Source organism: Castanea sativa, chromosome 1, assembly GCF_040712315.1.
Source record: "Castanea sativa cultivar Marrone di Chiusa Pesio chromosome 1, ASM4071231v1".
NCBI classification, from domain to species: Eukaryota; Viridiplantae; Streptophyta; class Magnoliopsida; order Fagales; family Fagaceae; genus Castanea; species Castanea sativa.
Window position 1 is genome coordinate 75243382 of NC_134013.1, and position 25624 is coordinate 75269005.

General features: G+C 35.6%; 2 protein-coding genes and 1 long non-coding RNA gene across 10 annotated transcripts; 1 reads left to right on the forward strand and 2 right to left on the reverse strand.

The window, feature by feature from the left end:
* Window positions 1-2585: 2585 nt before the first annotated feature.
* On the forward strand, window positions 2586-3590 carry LOC142606905 (uncharacterized). Its single transcript, XR_012839198.1, has 2 exons — window positions 2586-3068; window positions 3330-3590. It is a non-coding gene; the product is annotated as an uncharacterized LOC142606905 (long non-coding RNA).
* Window positions 3591-4314: 724 nt separating this feature from the next.
* On the reverse strand, window positions 4315-7544 carry LOC142644054 (protein PGR). The gene is made up of 5 exons (XM_075818743.1): window positions 7263-7544; window positions 7031-7144; window positions 5623-5845; window positions 4717-4965; window positions 4315-4616 (listed from the first exon to the last, which is right to left on the reverse strand). The coding sequence occupies exons 1-5, from the start codon at window positions 7406-7408 to the stop codon at window positions 4485-4487; spliced, it is 864 nt and encodes a 287-aa protein (XP_075674858.1). The 5' UTR covers window positions 7409-7544; the 3' UTR covers window positions 4315-4484.
* Window positions 7545-10330: 2786 nt separating this feature from the next.
* On the reverse strand, window positions 10331-25049 carry LOC142618651 (uncharacterized). Of its 8 annotated transcripts, none has more exons than XM_075791631.1 (10): window positions 24664-25017; window positions 24374-24541; window positions 22485-22731; window positions 17763-17819; window positions 17479-17619; window positions 12201-12362; window positions 11891-12052; window positions 11560-11742; window positions 10883-11154; window positions 10331-10753 (listed from the first exon to the last, which is right to left on the reverse strand). In XM_075791631.1, exons 1-10 carry the CDS (start codon window positions 24949-24951, stop codon window positions 10613-10615), a joined length of 1821 nt encoding a protein of 606 aa, XP_075647746.1. In that variant the 5' UTR covers window positions 24952-25017; the 3' UTR covers window positions 10331-10612. The 8 variants fall into 8 exon arrangements, with proteins under 8 accessions (XP_075647746.1, XP_075647753.1, XP_075647739.1 ...); XM_075791638.1 differs by having other exon boundaries at window positions 12222-12362; window positions 17458-17619; XM_075791624.1 differs by having other exon boundaries at window positions 17458-17619.
* Window positions 25050-25624: the final 575 nt, after the last annotated feature.

The following is a 25624-nucleotide window of genomic DNA, read 5'->3' on the forward strand; positions in this document are numbered from 1 at the left end:
AATTAGTGAATTAGTTCTTGTAAAAGAGTAAAATAATAGGTAATAAAAACAAAGTTGGTGGTAAATGGATGGCTGTAAACTTATCTTGTGTAACAGTTGCATATATAGAGCCATTGTCTCATCATATCATACGTGGGGTTTACGTGTGTGTGATGAGTGATCCTCGTCATCGGTTGCAACTTGCAAGCAATCGATGTATAATAGAGACTAGAGAGTAGAAAATAGGCATAAAAAGACAACAGAAGGACAATAATGCATTAAAATATCCAGATAACTTTTGATTTGTAATTTTTGTCTGGTTGGGGGGTTCACTCTTTAAAAAATTTATTAAAAAAAAAAAAAAAAAACCATATTAGTCCTCTCATATGGCGTTAACCGTCTTTACATGTAATAATGTGGATTTAAGTGTACCTCACGTTTTAGAATGTGAGAAAAAGTTTGAGTAATTTTAAAGAAAATAAGAGAGGTTGAAGTGTACCCCACTTTATCTGAAAAGATAAGGGTACAATTTTACCATGGGAATAATGATTCTGCATGGAGTCCCTAAATCATAGCCATGATTTGATACAATTAAACAATTTTAGTATATATATATATTTTTTTTTTCTTTTAATAATTTGATAATTACAATGGGAAGAAAAATTTAAATTCTAAATATTTTGGAAACATTAAGAAATTTCAATAAATTGAACTTCAAGACTCTTAGCCATTTTGATATTTACTTAAATTATTGATAGTGTGACAAATTTTAATTCACTCATTTCATAAATAGAATAATAAAATTTTAAGAATTATATAATGGTATTACTTTAAAAACTTTAGAACATTTTAATTCACTAATAAAAATGCAGTTTAGTTAAACTGACCCTACTATTTTTTTTTATACAAAATAGAAATTCTATTATAACCTAATCTAAGTATATATTTGTGTAAAACTCCTTCTTAGAGACTTAAACCCCAGCCCTTACCCCCTCTCACACCTTATAAACACTTATACTTGTGAAGTGATCATTGTGATAAGGGTGTGCAATGAGTAAACTGACCCTACTATTAAATGTTCAAGATTTGTTTTTTTTTTTTATAGCACAAATTGAGCTTGAACTCATCACCAAACTATATGTTTGTACAAGTTTAACCATTTTCTTATTGAACCAGCTCAAACATGTTCACATACTACTTTTTTTAATAAAAAAAATGTTCATAAATTACTTGATTAACTTATTCTTTTCTCATATACATTTAACGTCACAACTAAAATATTTTACCCATTCACAAATTTATACAAATAATTAATAACTACACTATAATTCAAATAATCTATGAATTAACTAAATTATAATTAAAATAATATTATTTGTTTTAATTGGTAAAAATTAGATTCGCAAATCTTGTCTCATTAGAATTATATATGATTTTTATCTCAAAATTAATATTTATATTATCATTATATTAAAATTGTGGGGTGTAAAGGAACCCAAGTGGGCATTTGGGCCCTTTGGGCTCTAGCAAGGAGGGCCAATCTGTTCTTGGGCTAAGAACTTGTTAGTACTGTGGATCGGCCCATACGCCGAGGGTCCGAGGACACATCCGAGGGTGAGTTTCTCCTCGGACAGACCCAAGAAAACTCGTAAATTCAGTACGAAGGTCAAAGCAGAACTCTGGAAAGACTGTTGGTTAAGAGGGGGAAGTCCTGAACCTCCTGGATACACCGATGTTAGAAAGGTATCATGAGCCAGGGCTGCCACCTCCACATTAAAGACTCTGCACCTACCTCCCTGGCCGCATTAATGGGGAAGTGACTCCTAAACAGTAGAACTGAAACTTCTGGTCACTATTCAAAGGCACTAAGAAAATAAATATCTAGGGGGGAGGAGGTTTGAGCAACACGTAGATAAAGTATCAGGAAAAGAAGTATTTAAGGGGATGAACGCCAAAGAAAAAGGGGGGGCCAAGAAATTAAGAATTGTAATCTTTGAGAAAGAAAGAGAAATAATACAGAGAGCGTCCTCGGCTTACGTCCGAGGAGGTCTATTTGCAATTATTGTTTATTATTTACAAGTGTTTGTAACTTTTAGCCTGTTATCAAGTTCTCAGTACTTCTAACCTAGGTTTCAAGCCCACACTCTACAAATTTCATTGTTTAAGGCTCATTGGGCCTGAGCCCGTAGTTGTCTTTGGGTCCAGGTGCAATTGTGCACTTACAAAAATAATAATTTCATATCTAATAAACTTATAAAATTTAATTTCAAGCAAAATAAGGCAATAAACAATAAAAAAAGACCACTCCATGGGAGACATCACCCTATTTATGAGCTAAAACCCATGAGACAAGAAAAGGTATCTCCTATTCCTACTTTATGAAGCGGGATTATAAGGTAATTACTGCACGAGAAGAAGAGAGAGGAAATGGTCTCAACTCTCGAGTCCTTTGGATGAACCATACGAGGCCCAATAAGCTAAGTTATGAACTAGTAGTGGACCATTGGAAGACAATGTAGGTCAAGCCCGTGCATTTTCCTAAAGAGAAGGAAATCCTACCACCAAGGGAAAAGCTATGAAGCCTAACCAAATTGTTTCTCATAATCAATTTGGGTAGTGGCAAATTTTCACCAAAAATGATGATGCCACATTGCCACTCAAACCATGGCTCATGAGTCTCCACCTGATATGATTATGACCTCACCTAGTCACCTGCATATATTGCCCTCTTTTCTTCATTTAGAATCTTAGATCAAGAGTATTGATGACATACACGTCTAATTGATAATAGAACGTGGGCCCGATCAACGAAGTCCATAAAATGTTGAGAAATGAGAAGCTAACTTGAGGTTTCCTCCTTTGTCTATTTGTTAATTTTACCATTTATGCTTATCTACATAAATCTTCAGCACTCCCTCCCTCTTCCACATATATCTTGAACTACGTTTTGTGCACCTGCAAAAAAATACTTGCTAAGAAAAAAAAGAAGAAGAAGAAGAAACAATGGACGCACCGCCGGGTTTTCAAACGGTATCATACGTTGATCATATCCAAAGACGCCATCAGGACAAAGGCTTCCTTTATGCTTGGTTCGTATAAAATATCAAATTCTTGTTTATTTTTGGTTGTTGCTACTTAATAGTTGAAATTTATGTTTCACTCTAACCAAGTTGTCTCTCTTTGCAAGCTATATCACAGCACCAACAAGAATAAATAAATTTTGATGACATAAGAGCAGTCTACTCACTAGAACACAGATTATTCTATCTCTTTTTTTTTTTTTTTTTTTAATGAGCTAGAATGTTTTGAGCCCACATACCCAATTACAAATTTCTCTCTTGGATATGCAGTTTGTTCGCGTTGTGCTGCTGTTTCTGCTGCTTTGAGACTTGTGAATGCTGCTTAGAGATTCTTTGCTGTCGCTGCCCTTAAAATATCCGGGGGATGTTGGGGAGGCACAGAGGGTTGGTGGGATACCATCAACCTCCGTAACATATATATATACTATGTAAATACTCGATTCCTCTGGTTCGAGATCATATTTTGTCAAACTAATGGAATATATCTCAAATCTTAATTTCAGTTTATGAAATTTATTCTATTTGAGAGCAGTGTCCAATCTAATTGCCCTCTTCATCTACCCCTGCTTTATAATTTCATGAAGTTGTATAAAGACACCAGAAATCAATATATAGAGCTTGATGGGTTATGGAAGTTGTGTGCCAGTGCCACTCATCTGGTTTGCAATTACTAAGTTCAATTTCTTTCATTTGCATGCCTACCAGGGTGGAGTGAGGATAATGGATAAAAAGTGAGAGCACATGAACGCTATAAGCTTTCGATTTTTCAAATTTGTTCTGTTTCATTGTTTTTCAATTTTACTGTTCTTGTCAAAAAAAAGGGGGGAAGGGAAAGCACCGTGCTACTTAGATATCAGGATATGCGTAAGGGGTTGTTACTTGTTAGCTAGTGAAGATGGCATGACCATACGTCCATACAGTTATAAAGTTCCCTATACAAAGAGCAAGGTTTATAGAACCTCAACTCCGGCAGCAATTAGTTAAAAGTACTTGTCGCAGCCTTGCCTGCAACCTAACTTGCCCAGATATCAACAACTGCCGCATCATTATTAATATGAATGAGCAAGTATTTGAAGTATAAGCATGTACTTCGTGCTCTCCTAAGTGCAGAATGTAGCAACTAGCAAACATTCTCAGTTAGCATAGTTGCTTCCAAGGAGCCGAACTAAGAAACAAGAATTAGCAGAGAAATCCTAAGCTTTATAATGTGTTAAAGTCCAGGAAATTCTCCCAATAGCATTAAACACCCAACTAATTGGTGTAAAAATCTTTTGGCTTCAGTGAAACTTCACTCTTCCAAATATTATCATCAGAATCAAGGTCTCAAAGGATAAATTATGGTACAGCTGGTACATTTATCAACTGTGAAGTACAGATTCAGGAACATAGGAACTCTAACAAAATCTTTTAAATATATAGATCATTTTAGAAAATATAGGTGCAGGCTATGGAAGTCAGCAATGAGGTCAGCAATACTGACACAAGGTTCACCCCATTGTTGTCAAGAATGCTAAGTCCTGAAATCTTTTTCACTGTTGGCCCTGGTTTTCCCACAACCTGCATTGGACGAGAAGATTTTGCTAAGTAGAGCTTAAAAACTCAAGGATTATAGGCATACTGAGCTGGTGGTAAATCTAGGGACAATGACTTAATGCACCTTATTGCGAACAGTGCAGAACCCACTGAACTGCAGTGTCGCTCCCAAAAGAGAATCTATAAGGCTTCCACCAAGTCCAGCCATAGCTGAAAGAGGTATTACCAATAGCTGCTTTACAGCTACATCATACGTGCACTTTGTTGTGAGAAATCCAAGGACAACAAAAGTTAGTCCAATGACACTGCCTCCAGCTGCAGCTGCGAGGAGCCCTGCTTGTGTCACACCACCATTAGTTCCCTTCCGAACAGGCTGCAAACCAAACAGGACAGCATTAAGATCCATGATTTTAATGTATTTAAGAAGCAAGTCTTCCTTTAGTCCATATGATTAAGCCATAAGAAATTTTAGAAAGCATAAAAGTCACTTCTTATCACATAGCAACTATTTCAGAATTGGGGTTTTAAAATTGAGATACATGGATGATTGCTTCAAATAAATAGAAATAAAGTGATAATGAATAAACCCTATAAAGAGAAAAAGTAAATGGGGTGGATGTAAAGAAAAACCATTGTCATCATGACATAGACAAGATTTAATTATCACGAAACAATAAACGTGTAGATTATGTTCCACTCATAATAGAGCCAAAGCTGCAAGCACAAGCCTAACACAACAAAATTGGGAGAAGTGAATCTTCAAGAACATAAGTGAGAGCTTTTAACCAGATTAAGTTGAACAGGTAAAAATAACGGAATGAGTCCACAACCTAAGTTGCATAAGAGGGATGACGAAAACTATCGTAGCTGTAATGGCTGCATTTGGTAGCCATAGCAGATAATTGGATATTATTTCTTCTGACATCTAACTACAGGTACTCCACACATGTTTCTGTGCACAGAAATGGGAGAATGCCACAAAAATAGAAAAAATAATACCGATAATCTATTGAAGCGAGAGAGTATTAACCTTGAAGGTTGTAATTAGGCGAGGTTGTGCTTCACTAAGTACCCCAATCTCGGAAGACCAAGTGTCTCCATTACAGCAGCAATAGTGACCAATAATGCCACCAATGAGAGATGTAATCAGACTTGAGTCTTTTGAGTCCAAACATTTGTCCTGCCATCCGGCCAATTTCCATACAATCACAGCCAAAATTGTAGCAATGCCACTATTGAACAGAACTTGTATCCTGAAAAGAACATGGAACAAGCTTATCAAAGAGAGAATCAACAATTTAGTGCTTAGCCATTCTAGAATAGATGCTCCACAGAGGTACATTGTGCATAAGCACATATACATGCTGGTTCTATTCATTTTCATCTTTACAACATCACTGTGTTGAGGATTATGAAACGACCATTCACATTTATTTTTAATCATATAATTTGTTCAATAATCATGTGATCTATTCTAATCACTTAATGAGTTTTATTTTTTTATTTTTTTAAGTAATCACTTAACGAGCTATGTGTTTAAAATACATGCAAACGGTCATCCGATTGCCAAATGCTGAGCGGAGATTCCTCTAAACTAATTTGGAGAAAAACATTGTCTATGAGTCTATTTAAATACCGTTTATTGCTGAAAACTGAATATACTGTAGTAAAATAATTTTTAAATGGTGAATAGTATCGTGAGACCCAGCTTTAAAGTTTAATTTGCTGAAATCTGTAGTTGTGGGTGCCATAAACAGTGCACGGAACCCACATAAAAAACGCCAAACGCAGCTGATTTCAGTTTTCATCTTTATCCAAACTTACGCTATATCTACTTTACATTTCTGGGAATAAGCAATTTGTTATGATTCTTTTACAACTAGTATCCTACCAAGAGCTGTAAAGGACAAGTTGACTTGACATCAAAACGTGAAACATGCAATGTTTAATTAAAGAAGTAGGGTCAACACTCTTTTTTTCTTTTCTTTTTTTTTAAAGAAAAACTCACAATCATATTATCAAATATAATTAATAGCATATAACTCCACAATATTCAAACAAAATTGAACCTCAGAAACTCCGACACGAGCACATAACAAGGTAACACAACAATTCTTAAAAAATTAGGCATAACAAGGTGGGATATGACAATTAATTAGTATCATTGGATATATTTTATTTATTTATGGGCATATTTTAGATTTACTTTAAAATTTTCAAAATAAATAACAATTATTAAAATCTCTTGAAACATATCTAAAATCAAAAGTTTTATTTTCCTCCCAACGAGCAAAAAACAGGCCGCAGGAGTGTCACAGGGTGTCCGTGTCGGACACGCCGTGATAATCATGAGTGTCAACGCTTCTCTAAACTAATTAAAAAAAAAAAAACAAAAACAACAATAACAACAACAGAGAATTGAAGGTTGTTATTGATACCAATTTCTTTGGCCACCTTCTTTGAAATCAGCATCGACGCGTCGTTTTTTCTCTTCGCCAACCTTGGTCAGCTTAGACGATGAAAAAAAGAACACAAGCAGCAAAGCTCCGTACCTATTTTTATTAAAAAAAATAAAAATAAAAATTCATTTTCTTAGGAAGCAAACAGAATCTAAAATGTTTTATTACAAATAAAAAGGAAAAAACTAGAATGAAAAAGAAAAAGGCTGACCTGTATCCGACAGCAATGTGAAGGGTCATAACAATGAAACCAGCAAGAGCTCCGGAAAGGTCAAGGGATTTTCTTCGGTAAGCTCTAACTGCAATTAAGGAGGAGATTAACGCTGCGATTAAAGGTTGAATCAGGATTTTTTCCATTTTTGCCCCTGTATTATCGGATGGGTCGAATGTGGGAACTGAAGGTGTGTAGGTTAAGGTTAAGGTTAAGGTAGCAGAATTTAGAAGTGAGAAGCCGATGATGTAATGTAATATGATATGTTGTACAATATTACAGTGAACTTTTTGGGCTTTTAGTGAATAGTGACTGAGTTTTGACTTTCTTGAAAATGCTTTACTACATTTTACACTGTTGGAAAATGCTAAAAGATTAGTGCGTGAACGCCGAACGCGATTGCTTCTTTCTTTTTCTTTTTCTTTTGCTACAATTTGCTATCAGATCGTGGTATTAACCAATGTGCGCCATGCAGGATCTTGTACTTCATACTTTTTATAAATTTGGAGTATCCAAAAAGAATTATTAATTCATTAAAAGAAGATTAAAGTGAGTGGATGAAAACGAAATGAATTCGATTGGGCATAGTTCTAAATCTCAATTTTTCTAAATAGAAATTGGGTAAAAGTTAACCATGCCTAAAGCTAGTGGCTTAGAAATTTTTTATAGAAAAATTTTTAAAAAAATTATTAATGTTTTCGACAGTTTTTTATTAACAAATTTTTTAATGGTATCCACAAACTAAAGTACCCGATCCAAAGAAATTATTGTAATGAGCACCTAACCGATAAGTCTACTTATAGTTCAACTAATTAGCATCTTGTAGTATTTTTAATAAAGACATTCACTATTAAAATCTCTCTATCCCAACTATTAAATTATAAAATATATATATATATATATATATATAAAAATAAGTCTACTAGTCTAGTCTAGTAAAGTAAGGAATAAGATTTTATAGTTTCTTTTTCATAATTTTTGAAGTCACTTGTAATTGCAGTGCAATAAATGTAATGTTACTAATGAATTCACGTGAACGTGAAGAGAGAACTTGAACATAAATGTCTTTGTTGAAATACTAAGGGTCATGAATTATTAACCATTTGAGTTACAAGACTCTTGGTTATGTGAAAGTTATATTGTATTAATCACAACTTTTCATTTTAAGAGTGATTATAATGGGCTAGGCTTGGGATAGAGTCAAATCAAAGGTGCACTGTCTTACCTCATTCCCTATTTGTGCTAGAAAAATTTTGCAAAAAGTAGAGGGTGAAGTAGGTGACAAAATATTTTGTTATCCATGATGAGAGGACTTCAACATTAAAAAGAATAAGTGGTCATATGAGTGCTAAGAAATGGATAAATAAAAAATAAAAATTGAGAGTGTTTTGACTTTTGAGTCGTTAGGAAAATGCGTATAAAAATATTAAATTATATATAAATAATTTAAACATATATTTTGTTATTATATATATTTGGAGTAGGGTGGGGTAAGACAAAGAGGGGCAGTAAAACCTATTCTTGTTCCATAATATTTTCGGGTTAGAGTAAACCATACGAGGTAGAGTGAATTTTTGTCTCAACATTGCTTGCAATTAAGTTAATTGTTCATTCCCACTAAAAATGTTTCTTGTACTAAATGGTAAATTCACCTATTATGTTAAATTTTCTTATGAATTGCATGAGTTAATAGACTATATATATATAGATATTTTTTTTTTACATTGCAACCAAACTTACAACTTTTATATACCTTTTGGAGTTTAGGAAGATGGAAAAATCTCTTCAATTTTCGTTTTACATGTGCAACCAAACGTATAGCTTATTTTAGTTTTTATAACATTACTGATGTTGGGCGGAATGGTCTTTCCCCAAACCTTAAAGGCTTGTGACATACGAGGACCCAAGTTCTAGTGGTCCTGGGGAGAAGGGGGGCCAAAATGAGGATATACCCCTTTATCTGAAACTATTTAAAGATATGCCCCTGTTTTGAAACTCGATTTTTAGAAAATCGAATTTCAAAGAAAAACTCAATTTGGCAAAAATCAAATTACTTGAAAAAAACTGTATGGAACTCGAGTTCCATGCAGGTTTTTTTTTTTTTTAAGTTTGATTGCTTATAACTCGATTTTCTAAAAATCGAGTTTTTTAATGAAATTTGATTTTCTAAAAATCGCTTTTAAAATAATAATATATTTCTAAATAGTTTCAGACATAAGACATTTTATTGGAATTTTTGTGTGAAAGGGGTATATCTCTATTTTGGGCCGAGAAGGGATGAGGATAGTATATTAAGTTTATTAGATTAGGATTTTTATCCGAGCTCAAAAAAAAAAAAAAAATTGATAGCTTTTATATACCTTTTGGAGTTTAGGAAGATTACAAAATCTCTTTAATGCTCGTCTTACATCTGCAAGAACTTGACATCTTTGTGTGCATATGCGTGTCCAACTACTTCCAAGAAAAATTTTCTAATGCGGATATTCCATTTACTTCCCTCCCGCCTGTGTCCCTTTTACAGGAAATTAATTTTAATCATTTTGTGAAATTTTTAAAATTCATTTTTCTAAAAATAAAATACCAGTATTTCAATTTTTTTCCAACTTTCCTAACCTTTCCTGCAATCTCTCAACAATCAAACAGTGAATTCTTTATCTTTATTTTCCTCCAATTCTCATACCAATGAAAAATATAAAATTCAATACTTCGACTTTTCTTTAGTTTTCCTAGATTTTCTCAATGAAACCAAACTACACATTTTAGTTTGGATAAAAATGCATTTAGATCCTCCTAAACTTTAGTTTTACATGCGATATGAAATAGATCCTCCCACGGTCCCACCTCAAAGCCATTCAAAAACTAAACGACCGAAATACGTGACATCCACGTGGGACTGAAAAGGAGATTGCTTTCTTTACAACTGGGAGAAACACTGACACCACACCAGGTCACAAGCCCAGCGCATAAAAGTTCTGGTTTCATATTTGCAGCATGAAACACAAGATACTCCCTTTTGTTTTTGTCCATGCCCAATAAGGATAGATACGACAGTCATTTCTGTATGATTGATAAGAAACTAATCAGAAAAAATTTAATTCCTTCCTGCTTCTTCAAGAGGGTAGTGTACCTGTGTAAGTCTTTACCGAACAATCAAATATGAGGGTGGCAATAGAAGAGAAAATTTCAAGATTTTAACATGTTCAGGACCTCGCTTCTGACACTAGAATAATTACACATCGGTGACGAAAAAAATTATAATTACCAAAAACATACGAAATTTACTATACACACACAATGACACAAAAGATGCTATGAGGATATAGATAATAGAGGACAGAAAGTTAACCAAATCATCTTCCCCTTCCCCTTCCCCTTCCCCGTCCCCTTCCTCTCCCTTGTCCTGTACCACGAGACCTATCATCATCTCTTGCATAATTAAACATACTCATAAGCAAGTTATCCGCCCCTGCTTCACGATTACCTCTTTGTACCTGAAAAACAATTTGAAAAATAATTTTATCAAACATTGGAAGAAAACTCAGAGCCCAAAATGAAAATACTACACTGAAAATCTATTACTTAACAACAGAAATAAGACTAAATTGTAGAAAGATGCTGACATGAGAATCTTCTAAATCAAATTGGTTTTGAAGCTGCCATGCAAGATCCTCATCACGACTAATGTTTGGAAATCCATCTCTTGTTACAGGCTTTGTCTCTCCTCTTCTCTTTTCCCATTCATCTAGAGTGTAAACAACTGGCTCTTCTTCCTGTTTCCCCTTCCCCCTATATTTTCTACCTTTATATTGTCGCCCATCCTGGTTTTGGTTGCTCATTTTCTGGCGGAGTTTCTGTGCAGCTGCTTGATTTTGAACAGGGACAAATTCCACAACTGTTATAAGACCCAAATATTTACATTAGTATGACATACAAAATTTTAAATGCACAAAATGGTCCATTTTCTTCCCATCAGGTAGACGATGTATCTATCTGCTTTCTTCATGATAAGTTCAATTGAGATTTCAAGACACCATCTCAGTTCTATTTTATTCTGTAGTTCAGGTAATGAATCCGTAATATATTTTTTTGATAAGTAATGAGTCCATAATATATGATGACCACACAGTAAATTTAGACCACGAGGATCAGAAATTTGGTTTCCTCTCCTGCCATATTATTATCAATTTGTAAAACATGACCCTTCCAAACCCAATGACCCTTTTCATCTTCTCATTTATAACAAGCAGAATGCATAATGAAACTGCAATCCAAGAGTCCTGAAAAATTGAAGTTACACCTTCTTTGGCTCTTATTTCAGAGCTGCTTGAATTTTCTTCAGCTCTCTCTGTAATGGAAGCCGCATTTGGATTATTATCTGCACTGGTTGCTTTATCAAGGTTTTGCTGCTTTCCAGTTGGCCTAATATTAGTATTTCCAACACCATTAGGCCCAAAGCTTTTGGAAGTAGACCCAGTGTATTCTGCAAAGCAGAATTTTTTCACCGTTAGTTCATATTCAATATGTCTAGCAACTAAAAACAAATTGTAAAGTGTAAACATGGTTTTCAATAATCCATCTAAAGAGTAAATCATTACAACATCAATAATCTAACCAATGTTATACCATACCAGTGGTTGTTTCAGCACTACCTCTCTCTGTAATTGAAGCTGCATTTGGATTATTATCCACACTAGTTGCTTTATCAAGGTTTTGCTGCCTTCCAGTTGGCCTAATATTAGTATTTCTAGCACCATTAGGCCCAAAGCTTTTGGAAGTAGACCCAGTGTATTCTGCAAAGCATAATTTTTTCACCATGAGTTCATATGCAATATGTCTAGCAACTAAAAACAAATTGTAAAGTGTAAACATGGTTTTCAATAATCCATCTAAAGAGGAAATCATTACAACATCAATAATCTAACCAATGTTATACCATACCAGTGGTCGTTTCAGCACTACCTCTCTCTGTAATTGAAGCTGCATTTGGATTATTATCCACACTAGTTGCTTTATCAAGGTTTTGCTGCCTTCCAGTTGGCCTAATATTAGTATTTCTAGCACCATTATGCCCAAAGCTTTTGGAAGTAGACCCAGTGTATTCTGCAAAGCATAATTTTTTTACCATGAGTTCATATGCAATATGTCTAGCAACTAAAAACAAATTGTAAAGTGAAAACCTAAGTTGCACTGACCCGGACACGGGTACGAATACGGGGGTACGGCAATTTTTGAAAAATAAGGGTACGACACAGCGTGGGTACGGCAATAAAATTTAATTAAATTTTATATTTAGGCATATTTTTAATATTTTTAGACATAAAATACGTTTATGTCTAGAATTTAAATTATATAAAAACTACAAATAAGTAAACTAACACCCTAAGTAGTACAATAATACACAAAATGTTTAGTGTACAAACCAAAAGTTTAAATAGGCTACATTCAACATCAAACTAAAAATATAAAAGGAAAACAAGCTTTAAACTTTCAAGATTACCATAGAACAACAAGTTCAACATCAAACTAAAAACATAAAAGGAAAACAAGTTTTAAACTTTCAAGATTATCCCAAAACAACATCATCGTCATCAACATAGTCATCATTCTCAACAAGACTTATCTCCATCTCTAGCTCATCTAGTGTAAGATGAGCAATCTCAAGCAACCCAGGTCCTCCAAATGGTTCATCCCAAGTATCTCCACCAATGTCCCACTTCTTAGAGTTTCCTTTAGTGTACTCTTCCCTCCTCCTAGAAAGAAGTCGAAGATTAGAATGAACAAACGCTAAATCTTTAGCACGTTTAGGAGTAATTCTATTCCTCCTCATACAATGAATGAAGCCATATGTACTCCAATTCCTCTCAGCATATGATGATGAGCAAGGCTGTCCAAGAAGCTTTAGAGCTACAGTTTGAAGCATTGGTAACTTGGACCCATAATTTGACCACCAAAGCATTGGATCGAAGGTCCACCTATCATCCATGTTATCATCATCATAAGCCATAATTCCTGAAAACAAACCAAACTCCACAGCAACATTCTCCCTATCATCAAGATCAGGAAATTATCTTTTAAGGCACTTGTTTCTCTCCCCAGAATTTTCAGCATCCTTATGTGGCGCAACACAACCTCTGACTTCCTCAATCCATTGATTAGTATAATACCTAGTTAAAAGCAAATAAATAAACACAACTAATGAATTTAGTTTAGTTGTTTAAAAATGCCTAAAAGAATATAAAAGAAAATATGATAGAAAAATTACTTCGGATTCAAGGAGAGGGCTAGGCAATAAAGTGGTGTGCAATTTTTAGTCCACCGTTCAATGAGTATATTGTGTACCACCTCATAGAATGGAGACACCTCATAGTCTTCCTTGCCTTCATGCCGGTATATTTCTTTCTTCACATTTTCTACCATGGAATCCCACATTTCATACACCTTATGGAGAATAGGTGCATCTGTGTCAGCCACTCGAAGCATCTCATAAATAGATCATGTGAATCTCAGAATATATGCAACCTTGTCCCACCACAAATCATTCAAAACATAATCCCTCACAGTTTGAGCTTTTCCTACATCATCTTCTCTATATGACATCCATTCCTCACTAATGACCATATTTCGAAGATGCTGTTTTACTTGAAACGATCTTTTAAGCATGATGATTATCAAAGCAAATTGTGTTTCAGCAACAGCAAGTAACTTCAAAGGGGAATATGTATTAAAAATTGTTAATCTCATAGAATGATTTGTGATGAAAATACGAATGAAAGTTGCCTCATCTGCAACTTGTGCAATCCGTTTACATTCATTATATGGAACCTCATTCTGCAAAGAGTTCTTAGGTGCACATATATTCCTCAAGGCCAAATTAAGGGTATGCACAACACAAGGTGACCAAAATATATGAGGATATTCAGCTTCAACAATAGATCCGCAACCTTCATAACAGATGCATTATCAATAATAATTTGGACAACATGTTGATGCCCAACCTCACCAATGACCTTTAGAAACAAGTCAGAAATGAAGTGCTTGTCTTTGTACTCTTTGGTACCATCAATGGATTTGATAAAAAGTGACCCTTTCTTTGACGTAGCCATAAAATTGATAAGTGGCCTTTTTTGAATATCTGTCCACTCATCACTTACTATGCTTAAACTCTTTTCTTTCCAAGTTTCTTTAATTGACTTCAACAACTTCTCAATATGTGCCCTCTTTTATGCAACAGAGTTGTTCTTAATTTATTGTAACCCGGAGGAACATTGCCCACTAAATTATTATTAGCTGCAAATTTCATCATCTCAATCCAATACAGGTTCTTAGCAAAGTGAAAGGGTAAACTAGCATAATAAAATGTCCTAGCAATAAGAGAATCTAATCGCTCTCAACATTGATTGTTAAAAGCCTTCTCCAAAGGAGAATTCCCAACCCCTTTTTTTTCCTGAAAAAATGGATGACTTATAGCTATACTACTCTCACTAAGACCCAAATTAGGAATACTAGCAAAATCAGTTGGTAAAGACACTAGCTTGGGCTTCTTCGGTTCCTCATACGCATCTTCTAATTTCTGCATTTCATTCTGATACTCATCTCCAACCTTAACACATGCTTGTATTCCAAAATTAGGTAGTTTTAACATGTGTGCCTTCACCCTTGAATAAAACCCCTTGAAAGTTTTTTCACAATAGTTATATCTAAAAGTAACATTCCCACCACCACCACTTGCTTTTTCTAACTTAGTAATATATTTCCATAGAGAAGCAGCTAACTCAATTGATTTTTCACTTTCAGTATTCATTTTAGTAAAATCACCTACAATATTTAACTTTAATAAATAAATAAAACTATAGCTGGACACACAAAAACAAAAATCACTAAACTCATAATAAACATTATAATTTATAGGGTCCGGTTAATGTGTGCCCTTAGGGCACACATTAAGCCATTCATTTATGGTAAAATTTTCTCAAAAATTGAAAAAGTTGTCAATACTTTTTTAATTTCCGAGAAATTTTTTTCCAAAAATAAATAATTATTGTGTGCCCTTAGGGCACACATTAACAAAATCCTAATTTATAGGGCAAAAGGCTGAGTAAAGAAACAAAAAAAAAAATTTATATATATACATATATATAAAGAGAGAGAGAGAGATGGGTTTAAGTTACAACCATTGGATTTAAGTAGATCCAACGGTTAAAAAAAGACCATCATCATTACAAATATTTTTATTAGAATCTCATTAATTACTCTCATTTATTACATTCTAAACCTATCTCTAAACCCAACAAAATTTGACGTCTCTCTCTCTCTCTCTCTCTCTCTCTCTACGTTTCTCTTTCTCTTCGTTTGTCTCAGCTTCTTCTTCGTTATCCAACAATTTCTGAGACTGTTTTTTCCTTTTCATTCTTTCAAGGTTCCATTCAAGCTTTACCAGGTAATCATGCTTGAACGAGTCCCTGATCATCTTCGACGGAATTAGATGCATCTCTCTCTACCTCTCTCTCTCTCTCTCTTACCCAACTTGAAGTTCACTTTGTCTTTGTAACTCGGTAGTTGCGTAGCCGGAACGGGTCCAAAAGTACAGGAAGATATGTATGGCAGCGATCCCTTACAAAATATTATAATACAACAATATCTTTTGTTTTAGAAACCAAGACTCAACAGTCAATTTCAGTGACATGTCGTTTCCATAAACTCAACAGTGTGGCGTTTTGTTGCTTACTGTATTCTCATTTCTTTTACATCATTAATAAACATTTTCTTTGAAGCAAAAAATAATAATAAACATTTGGTTTAGTATAAGCAAACCAAATATACTGGTTATCTAACATTTGGTTTAGGATTTGAATTTTTTTTCCTTTCAAAATTTGGTAATATTAAGAAAATTGGAAGATGGGTCTTACTGAATTTGTCGAAAGGGTTTGATTTTGAAGATTCCAGGGAGGCCAAGATGAAGTCATGGGAGTTATTGCTTCTTGGTTCATCATGGCATAACGGTTTTTGTTTGTGCATATATTACATGAGAGGTTTTCATAAATTCTATGGAACACACCTGAACAGTTAAAATTAGAAAAGTCTGTACCGTGTACCATAGAATTCTCCAACTTACATACAGTAACACGCATGTTCTCAACTGTCACGGCCTGGGATATTGATAAAAACAAGTGAGTGTTCCTTTCAATTTCAATGTTCTGCTTTTTTCTTTTTTTTCCTGCCGGCAACCTATCCGTAGAGGTGGAACAACGGTGGAGGAGAAAGAGAGTGAGAGAAACGTAGAGAGAGAGTCAGACGTAACACTTTTTGGGTTTAAAGATAGGTATAAAATATAATAAATGAGAGATAATTAATGAGATCCTAATCAAAATATTAGCATTAATGAGGGTTTTTTTTATCATTGGATCTACTTAAATCCAATGGTTTAAAAAATGTATAACTTGAACCCATTACACACACACACACACATATATATATATGAGATGTAACTCTTTAGAGTTACACCAAGTGTAACTTGAGAATGGGATTAAAAAAAAAAACACGTGAGAAAGAAAGTTATAAGTAACACGATAACAGGAAAGAATAAAACAGATAAAAGAAAGAATAAAAAAAAAGGAAGAGAAATCACAAAACAGAGAGAGAGAGAGAGAGAGAGAGAGAGAGAGAGAGAGAGAGAGAGAGAGAGATCGGAAGGGACAGCGGACACAGCGACTCTCTATATAGCTCGCCAATCGGCCCGATCTAGCACCGGCGAGGGATAGAGGGCAGCAGGCAGAGGGAGGGTTGGGCTGTGGGTTTCAACTTTCATGGTAATGATTTCTCAAACTCAAGCTTTTTTGTTTTAGGATATATCACCATATCAACGGTAATGATTTGTCCATTTGTCAAAATCCGTGAATTTTTTTTTTTTTTCCACTGCTGGCGTGTCCACCATGTCGGCGCCGTGTCAGAGCCGTGTCATCGGAAAAAAAAAAAAAAAAAAAAAAAAAAAAAAAAGAAGAAAAAAAAAAGAAAAGACACCGCTTGGACACCGGAGTCTGGCAAGTCTTACCGATATCGGTGACCGACACGTGTCGAACACCGATACTTTGCCAAAATTGGCGTGTCGGTGCAACCTAAGTGAAAACATGGTTTTCAATAATCCATCTAAAGAGTAAATCATTACAACATCAATAATCTAACCAGTGTTATACCATACCAGCAGTCGTTTCAGCACTACCTCTCTCTGTAATTGAAGCTGCATTTCGATTATTATATGCACTGGTTGCTTTATCAAGGTTTTGCTGCCTTCCAGTTGGCCTAATATTAGTATTTCTAGAACCATTAGGCCCAAAGCTTTTGGAAGTAGACTCAGCATATTCTGCAAAGCATAATTTTTTCACATGTGTTCATATGCAATATGTCTAGCAACAAAAACAAATTGTAAAGCATAAACATGGTTTTCAATAATCTATATAAAGAGTAAATCATTACAACAATAATAATCCCAATGTTATACCATACCCATGGTATTTCTAGAACCATTAGGCCCAAAGCTTTTGGAAGTAGACTCAGCATATTCTGCAAAGCATAATTTTTTCACATGTGTTCATATGCAATATGTCTAGCAACAAAAACAAATTGTAAAGCGTAAACATGGTTTTCAATAATCTATATAAAGAGTAAATCATTACAACAATAATAATCCCAATGTTATACCATACCCATGGATGTTTCAGCATTACCTCTCTCTCTCTCTCTCTCTCTCTATATATATATATATATATATATATATATATTTTTTTTTTTTTTTTCAGAATACTAGCCCATGACTCCAGCCAAATTCACACCTAAGATAAAAAAACGCAATTAACATTTATAGTATGTGAAGGAGAAGGGAAGAAGAATCAATTTGATTTGACTCTCAAAAAAAATTAATTAATTTTCCACTGTCAGACCTTCAAAGACAATAGCCAATTCCATCTGCCCACACACAAAACTTGGAAATAGATTACCAGTTTTCAATTTCTCTCTTCCACTTCCCGTAAACCATGTGACTCAAAATCAATCTCTCTCTCTCTCTCTGATGGCAGAATCATACCATGGTTAAAGAAAGGATATTCTCTTTGGAAGCCTAAGGATAAGGCAAAGCCCAAGAATAAGCTTCCATGTTAGTTAATTAAGTTTTAATATTTTATTTGGTTATTCTTAAGTCAAGGGGACTTTAGTAATTTTTCAATTGTTAGGTATGGGCCATAGTTATAGGCCATAGGTTTTATTAATGAGTTTCATTTAATTATGGGTCTTTATGTTTGGGCTTTGGTTTAAATTATTAGGGTTGAATATAGTAGTCCTTGTACTATTAGAAATCCTAATACTACTAGTACAAGTAAAAGTCTTTATATATATAAGATGCTCAATGTATTAAAGGAGTAGAATGAGTTGATTATTAAAATTGAGTGTTTTGAGCAATAGGCACGTTGGCCTTTGTTGTTTCTTTCTCTTTCTTTCTTTTCTTTATTTTCTCTTTTTTTCTTTCACGGGTACTGTTTACGGATACTGTTCACACAGCCCCTAAGCAGCCCTAGCTTCTCTCTAATGCTTCTTCTTTCCTACCCTAAATCCACCACAACTAAAAGTAGAAAAATCCCTAATTTGTCCTGCATCACTCTCTCTCACCTACCTATGGTCTCTCCCCTCTGAACTCACCTCCGGGGGCACAAGGAGCAGAGAAACTGAAGAGAAAGCAATTGAAGAAAGGGAAGAAAAACTGAAGAAAATGAAGAAGAATGGTGTTGCTGAACCAGCAAGCTCAAGTTCAATGGTGCTTGTTGTAATCTTTTAAGAAATTTCAAACAAATATTGTACCGGTCAAGATAACTATAATGTGTGAAACACCCCGGAATTAAAACCAATACATTTCCGGTGGTAGATCACACCAGTTTAGGTATGGCATAAAATTTATAACTTTGGTAAGATCCCCTCCCATTGAATCCACCAATTTCCTCCAATTTTTATTGACCAGTTGAAGGCCCATGCAATGCATTGCACGGTTTCAATCATAAAATTATAAAATCCAATTTTTATAACTTTGATCTAACCTGGAGGACATGTTCAACATACCTTAACAGCATGTTCACTTTAAATCCATAAAATACTCTTTCTTTAGCGTCAACTTCGTTCACGTATTTTCATGGAGAACTTTCTTGTTTCAGATTAACATTTTTTCAAGTACACGAGTATAAGCATAATTGATACAACCAACCCAAAAGAATGGAGCTAAGGCCTACTTCAGTTGAGTTTGTTGCATATTTGGTTGCAGCATTACATAAATCAGCCTAACAAAAATAACACAAGCCACAAAACATCATAGCACTAGAATTTCATCATAACTCAAGTAATTTTCTTGATTGATTGATGCAATAGACTATTCTTAAAATGTGACGCATTATATTTTCTAGCTAATGACAGAACTTGTGTGCAAATACAAGTTTTGAGCAGATACTTTTCTTGCATACATACTTAAATTCTACCAAACCCTTAGCAAAAAAAATTAATTAATTAATTTAACAAACCTTGGAGCATTCTTATCAAATGTGCTAAAAATGCTAAATGCTATTTTTTAGCACCTCAAATGATAAAAATACACCTACATCAAATATGTTAAATCTTAAAAAATTTGGCATTGAGCTACAGTAGAATCTCATCTTTGACACCCTACTGTAGCAAGATGCTAGAGTTTTTTAATATTTTATTTTTCTTTTTCCCTCTCTCACTCTCTCTTGTGCCTTGCCTTTCTTCTCCACTGCTTTCCTCTCTTTTCTCTTTCTCCTTCTCAGACCACCATACGCTCTCGTTTTCACCTCCTAGACTACCACCTCCACCGCAAACCACAAATTCCTTTCCTAGTGTTTACTCTCCCTTCTCTTGTCCACCACAACAACCAACACCTCCGACTCACTCTTACACTCAATCTCAGTCTCAAACTCTCTACAAGATGATGTTGGAGGAGCAACACCGCAAATCGAAGCTCTTCGACGACAGACGCCGCAAGCTCCACCTCCGCGTTTCGAAAATCCTCGACGAAACACAAACGAGGACGACGTCGTTCCGAGACCAAAACAGAATGGATGGTTTGGGCTTCGGTTTCGGAATTGGTTTGTCAATGGTGCAAACGGTTATGGTGGTGCGGCTGTTGATCTCGCCAGCAAGGTGCGTGAGGGAGAGGTAGTGGTTGAAGGTAGAGAAGTCTGAGTGCTGAGTTGATTTGTGGGTCTGGGTCGATTCGATGGCTTTGGATGTGGAGGTTTTTTTTTTCTCTATTGTTGTTGTTTGTGGTTGCGGTGGATCTGGCTGGTGGCTAGTGGCGGCGATGGTGGGTGGATGTAATGGTTGTGGTATGGGTGGATGTGGATGTGGATGTGGTGGGTGGATGTGGAGGTTTTTTTTTTTTTTTCCTCTACTATTGTTTGTGGTTATGATGGATCTGGTTGGTGGCTAGTGGCTAGTGGCAGCAATGGTGGGTGGATGTGGTGGTTGTGGTATGGGTGGGTGGATGTGGTGGCCGGCGGTGCTGGGTTGAGAAAGAGAGAGATAGAGGAGAGAGAGAGGAAGAATAAAAAATGATAAAGAAAGAATATTTAAATGAAGTGTTAAAAAAATAGAAGTTTTGATGTAAGGGATATTATAAAGTGATGTGTTATATGTTATAAAGTTGGTGTTTTAGATGTTAAATGCTAAAAATTTTACAATCTTTGATGAGAATGCTCTGAGCATTCACAATGGCCCAGCTATATGCCAAATGTAAGCATATTTTAGCATTCAGGCCCAATAACTCTCAACAGCAGAAAGACTAAACATGTAAACTTGTAAAAAAATTTGCCATAGTGCTACAGTACCGTCCTAAAGATAGGATGGCACTGTAGCACAATGGTATAAACAAAATATTGTTTTTTAATCGGTTTGGTTCTTCTCTCTCCTCTCTCATTATGTCATTATCTTTCTCTCTCTTCCTTTCCTCTCTTTCTTTCTGCTCTCTCTTCTTCAAACCCGAAAATTCTGCCTTCCTGTCTCTCAGATCGGCATGGAGGCAACGGAGTTGGAGGCTTAATTAGCTTCTGTGGTGGAGGCGTGAAGGTCGTGAGCCGTAGTAGAGCCGTGGTGGATTTTCGGCGTGGTTGTGGGTTTGTTCATGGGTTCGTTCGATCAGCTTCTGTGGGTTCGTTCATGGGTTTCCGACATGGTTGTGGGTTTGTAGGATTCTCTGGGCAAGATCGGTGTGGTCAAGGATCTGGTAGTTGTGGCGTGGTTGTGAGTTTGCAAATCAGATTTGGTTATGGATGGTGATGGGTTTACTATTTGGTTATGGCCGTGGGTTTGGGGCTGAGTTTCGGTGGTGGATTGTGGTGGGCCATGGGTTGGGGTGGCATGGTGGGTCTAGAGCTAAGTTTGGTGGGTTTGCTTGGTGAGTCAGGTGGGTTTGCTTGGTGTTTCCCGTGGCGGCTCTGTAATGTGGTGGTTGTTGGTTGTGTTGTTGATGGTGGGTGGGTGGTGGTGGTTAGTTGTGTTGTTGATGGTGGGTGGTGGTTGTTAGTTGTGTTGTTGATGGTGGGTGGTGGTTGTTAGTTGTGTTGTTGATGGTGGATCAATGGGTGATGGTGTTGTTGATGGTGGATCGGTGGGTGGTGATTGGAAATTAGGTGGGTGGCTTTGTTCTTGATGGTTGGTTAAGTTTCTGTGGTGGGTTTGTTTGGGATTTGGGATAAGTTTCTGTGTTGGGTTTTTTTTTTTTTTTTTATATTTTATAAACTGTGTTGGGGTGTTGGGTCTTCACGGAGGTGATGAGTGGTAGAGAGACAAAGAGAAAGAGAGACAAAAATATATTTTTATTGTGTAAATATATTATTTTAATATATTGTATAAGAAAATAAAAGTTGAAATACTGGGAATATTGTAAAATTGTATGATATAATTGATAAAGTAGTTTTTTGGGATGGTAAAATAGAATAGGATGGCATAAACCATTGTGGACGTTCTAATGGTAGAAATAACTGTGGTAGGGTAGTTTGACTCTACAGTGACTATAATGCCAAAAACAAATAACACTTAAATCTGGGACAACCCTTCAAAATACTGGAACAATTCCTAAAACATCCCAATTCAAAACTAACTAATAGGTTTTTTCTTACTAAAACTAGGAGAGAAGTATATAAAAAAATCTATTATAAAAATGCTTTGGACACTGACCAGAAGATTTTCCTTGCTGAGCAAACCGATGTGAGGGTGCCCCAATTTGCAACTTCTCAAATGGAGGAGGACCTCCTGTACCACTCTCCTGTGATAGCCTCAATGATGAGCGGGAAAGACCTGAATATTTTTGGTTCATCTTCCATTCTTCATAGAGTGGTTGAACAAGTCCTCCTAATAGAGTTAACACTTTAGGATTCAAGCATACTATACCATTACGTACTACAGCTTTATTTTCCAAACGGACCTGCCAAATAAAATGCAAAAGAAGAGTTAAAACTTGAAATACAATGACCAATTGAAAAAATGTTTCTTGAGTACATATGAACTGCTCAATAAAAAAAACAGAAATGCTTAACCGTCAAATTAAAATTGGTAACATCAATTGAGACATGTGAGGCCTTAACAAGTAAGGAAATGCCACCTATTCAACAACTTGAACAAGTCATGTCATCAGTGTCTCAACCAATAAGACTAAAACCTTGATCTCACCTTTTTCTCTTGCAAGCAAACAAATCATGTCTATACCATGGCATGATACGTGAATCTCTCTCTGCCAAGAATTTCTCAACACCATAATTAAATCCAATCCAGCAGCAAATAAACAAGAACAAACATTAAAATAAGACTCAATTCAACTTTCAACAGACTAAGCAAGGCCCTAAAGAGAGCTCTCCATCAGCCGCAACATCCCAAATTAGTGCTTGAACACTAGAACTAGCTTTCCATTGCCTATTATAAGTCTTTAAAGGGAGGTTCCAGTTACGTTCCCCATCAACTAGCTCTAGTTAAGGTTAGAGTGCCTGTCAAACTCTTATTCAGCCAAATAATTCAAAATCCATGATCACTACTACATCCATCCACCATTTCTTATTATTCTATCCAACACCATTACAAATATATTACAAATGTACATGCACAACTTGTACTATTTTACTTCAGTAATTGTCTGGCACGATGCTATGTTCCCCCCCCCCCCCTCCTCCCTAATGGGCTCATTGTAAAACAACAATTTTTTTTCCCAGATAGCTCATTGTAAACATGTAGTGCTTAAGGCTTTCCGTTGTGAACATAAGCTATTGGACTGAATCACATTAATTCATGCGTGCTTCCATTTTCTCTATTTCCCTCTCCTCTATCGCTCTAATTCCCAACATCAATTCTAGCAGTATATAAGGCCCTCTACTTCATCATAAAATCTAATATCACCAAGTCATTCCATAATTGTCACTTGCATCATCTTCCATAATCACTAATAAACTACAAATTACAACAATGAATTACTAGTGGACTAGCAGCTATAACCAATGAACACAATTCGGGACAAAACTAGCAAGTTTAGTGCCAATAAAATTTCATAATTTTAGTAGATGTCAGATACATCAATACAGGCTCAATGTAGGTGCACACAACTTGTGCTATTGTACTGCAGTACCTGTCCAGCATCCTAACGTGTACTATAGCTTAAGGTCCCCCAACGGGCTCATTGTAAATACACACACACACATAGTAGAAATATATCTACCTAAGACTTTCTACTATGAACCTAAGTCATCAGGCCGAACCACATTAATTCATGTGTTCTTCCACTTTCTCTATTTGCCTCTCTTCTCTCCCTCTCATTCCCAACATCAGGCTTAGCAATATATAAGGCCCTCTACTTCTTCATTATTCCATAATTGTCACTTACATCAATATAAATCTCGCCACAATAATGGGTTGGAAAAGATAGCTCCAAACCAGCTTGGAGCCAAACTTTGTCCTTACAACAATGAATTACTAGTGGGCTAGCAGATAGCCAAATGTACACAATTAGCGATGAAACTAATAAGAAGTTCGGTGCCAATAAAATTTAATAATTCAAGTAAAGAATGAAACTGAGAGACTACCTTAGTGCCCGGAACAACGTCGTCGGGGATCGAAGGGATATGAGAGAACTCTATAGCAGTTATCTCAGTGTGTCCATCTGTAAGCCCTAGCCTTAGAAGCCGCTTACTACTCGAACTATGCGAAAATCCCTCAATTGTGCTTTTTGCTATGTCTCTCACTGAAGATATCTGCCCAAATTTCACCAAAATCAAAGCATCAGATTCAGAAATCAATTAACCAAGGTCCTGTTTGGCTTCCGAGAAAACGAGCAGAAAAGAAAAAAACAAAAAAACAAAAAAAAGCGAGTTGCCTGAAGGACTTTGGGACCGAGAATATGAGAGGGCTTGCGAGGGAGAGTCGGGTCGGGTAGGGACTTGGCTCCGAAGGATTTGAGATCCATGTTGGTGAGCTCGGACTCGACTGAATCCGCAACCGTAGACATGTCGTCGGCCAAGGCGGAGTGGATCATGATGATGGCTTTCAATTGGTCGATGTCGCCGAGACACCATCCTTTACTTCTTAGCGTTTCTAAAATGATCGAATCCGAATCGGTTGGGGTGGTGGAGGAGGTGGCGGCGGCGGTGTTGCTCTCTTCCATTTTTGTTCTTTTAGCGCCCTGTGCGCTGCGATCCTGGGAATTTGAATCGGAGCGTGAAAAAGGCAAAAAGCAGAAAAGGGAAAATTCTGTTTGCGAGAAAAAAGTTGTTGGGCTGGGCCGAAGAAAGGTTGATAAAGTTTGGGTTTCGAAAAAGGTCCAGTTCTGGTTGCATCATGCAATTGTGCACTATAAAGTGGAATTGAAATTTTTTTTTTATTCAGCTTAGTGTGAAATAGAGTTCTTTTTTGCTAAATTTTTTTAGAAAATAACTAATCTCATATGAGCCTAAATAATACAAATAACTCTATTTTACATGAAACTAAATAAAGGAAGTTAAAAAATAGGGGCCGTTTGGTAACATTGTTCTAGTAACGTTTTTATATTTTTTGAAAATATGTATGGGTGGAAAACTATGTGGAAATGTGTGTAATGTTATTTAAAAACTGAAAACATATGTTTAAACACATGTACCAAACGGCCCCATAATTTTCCAACTTATTTTAAGGCCACTATCAAACGTAAGAAAATAAGATAATGTAAGGATCAGATTCAGTCCACAGCCCAAACGATTTAGGCAATGGCCCAATGTGCCCAAAACAATGAATTTTATTATAGAGTGATCCTGATAATGAATGCTCAATGAATTAGGTGATAGGCTAGTTAGTGTCAATAT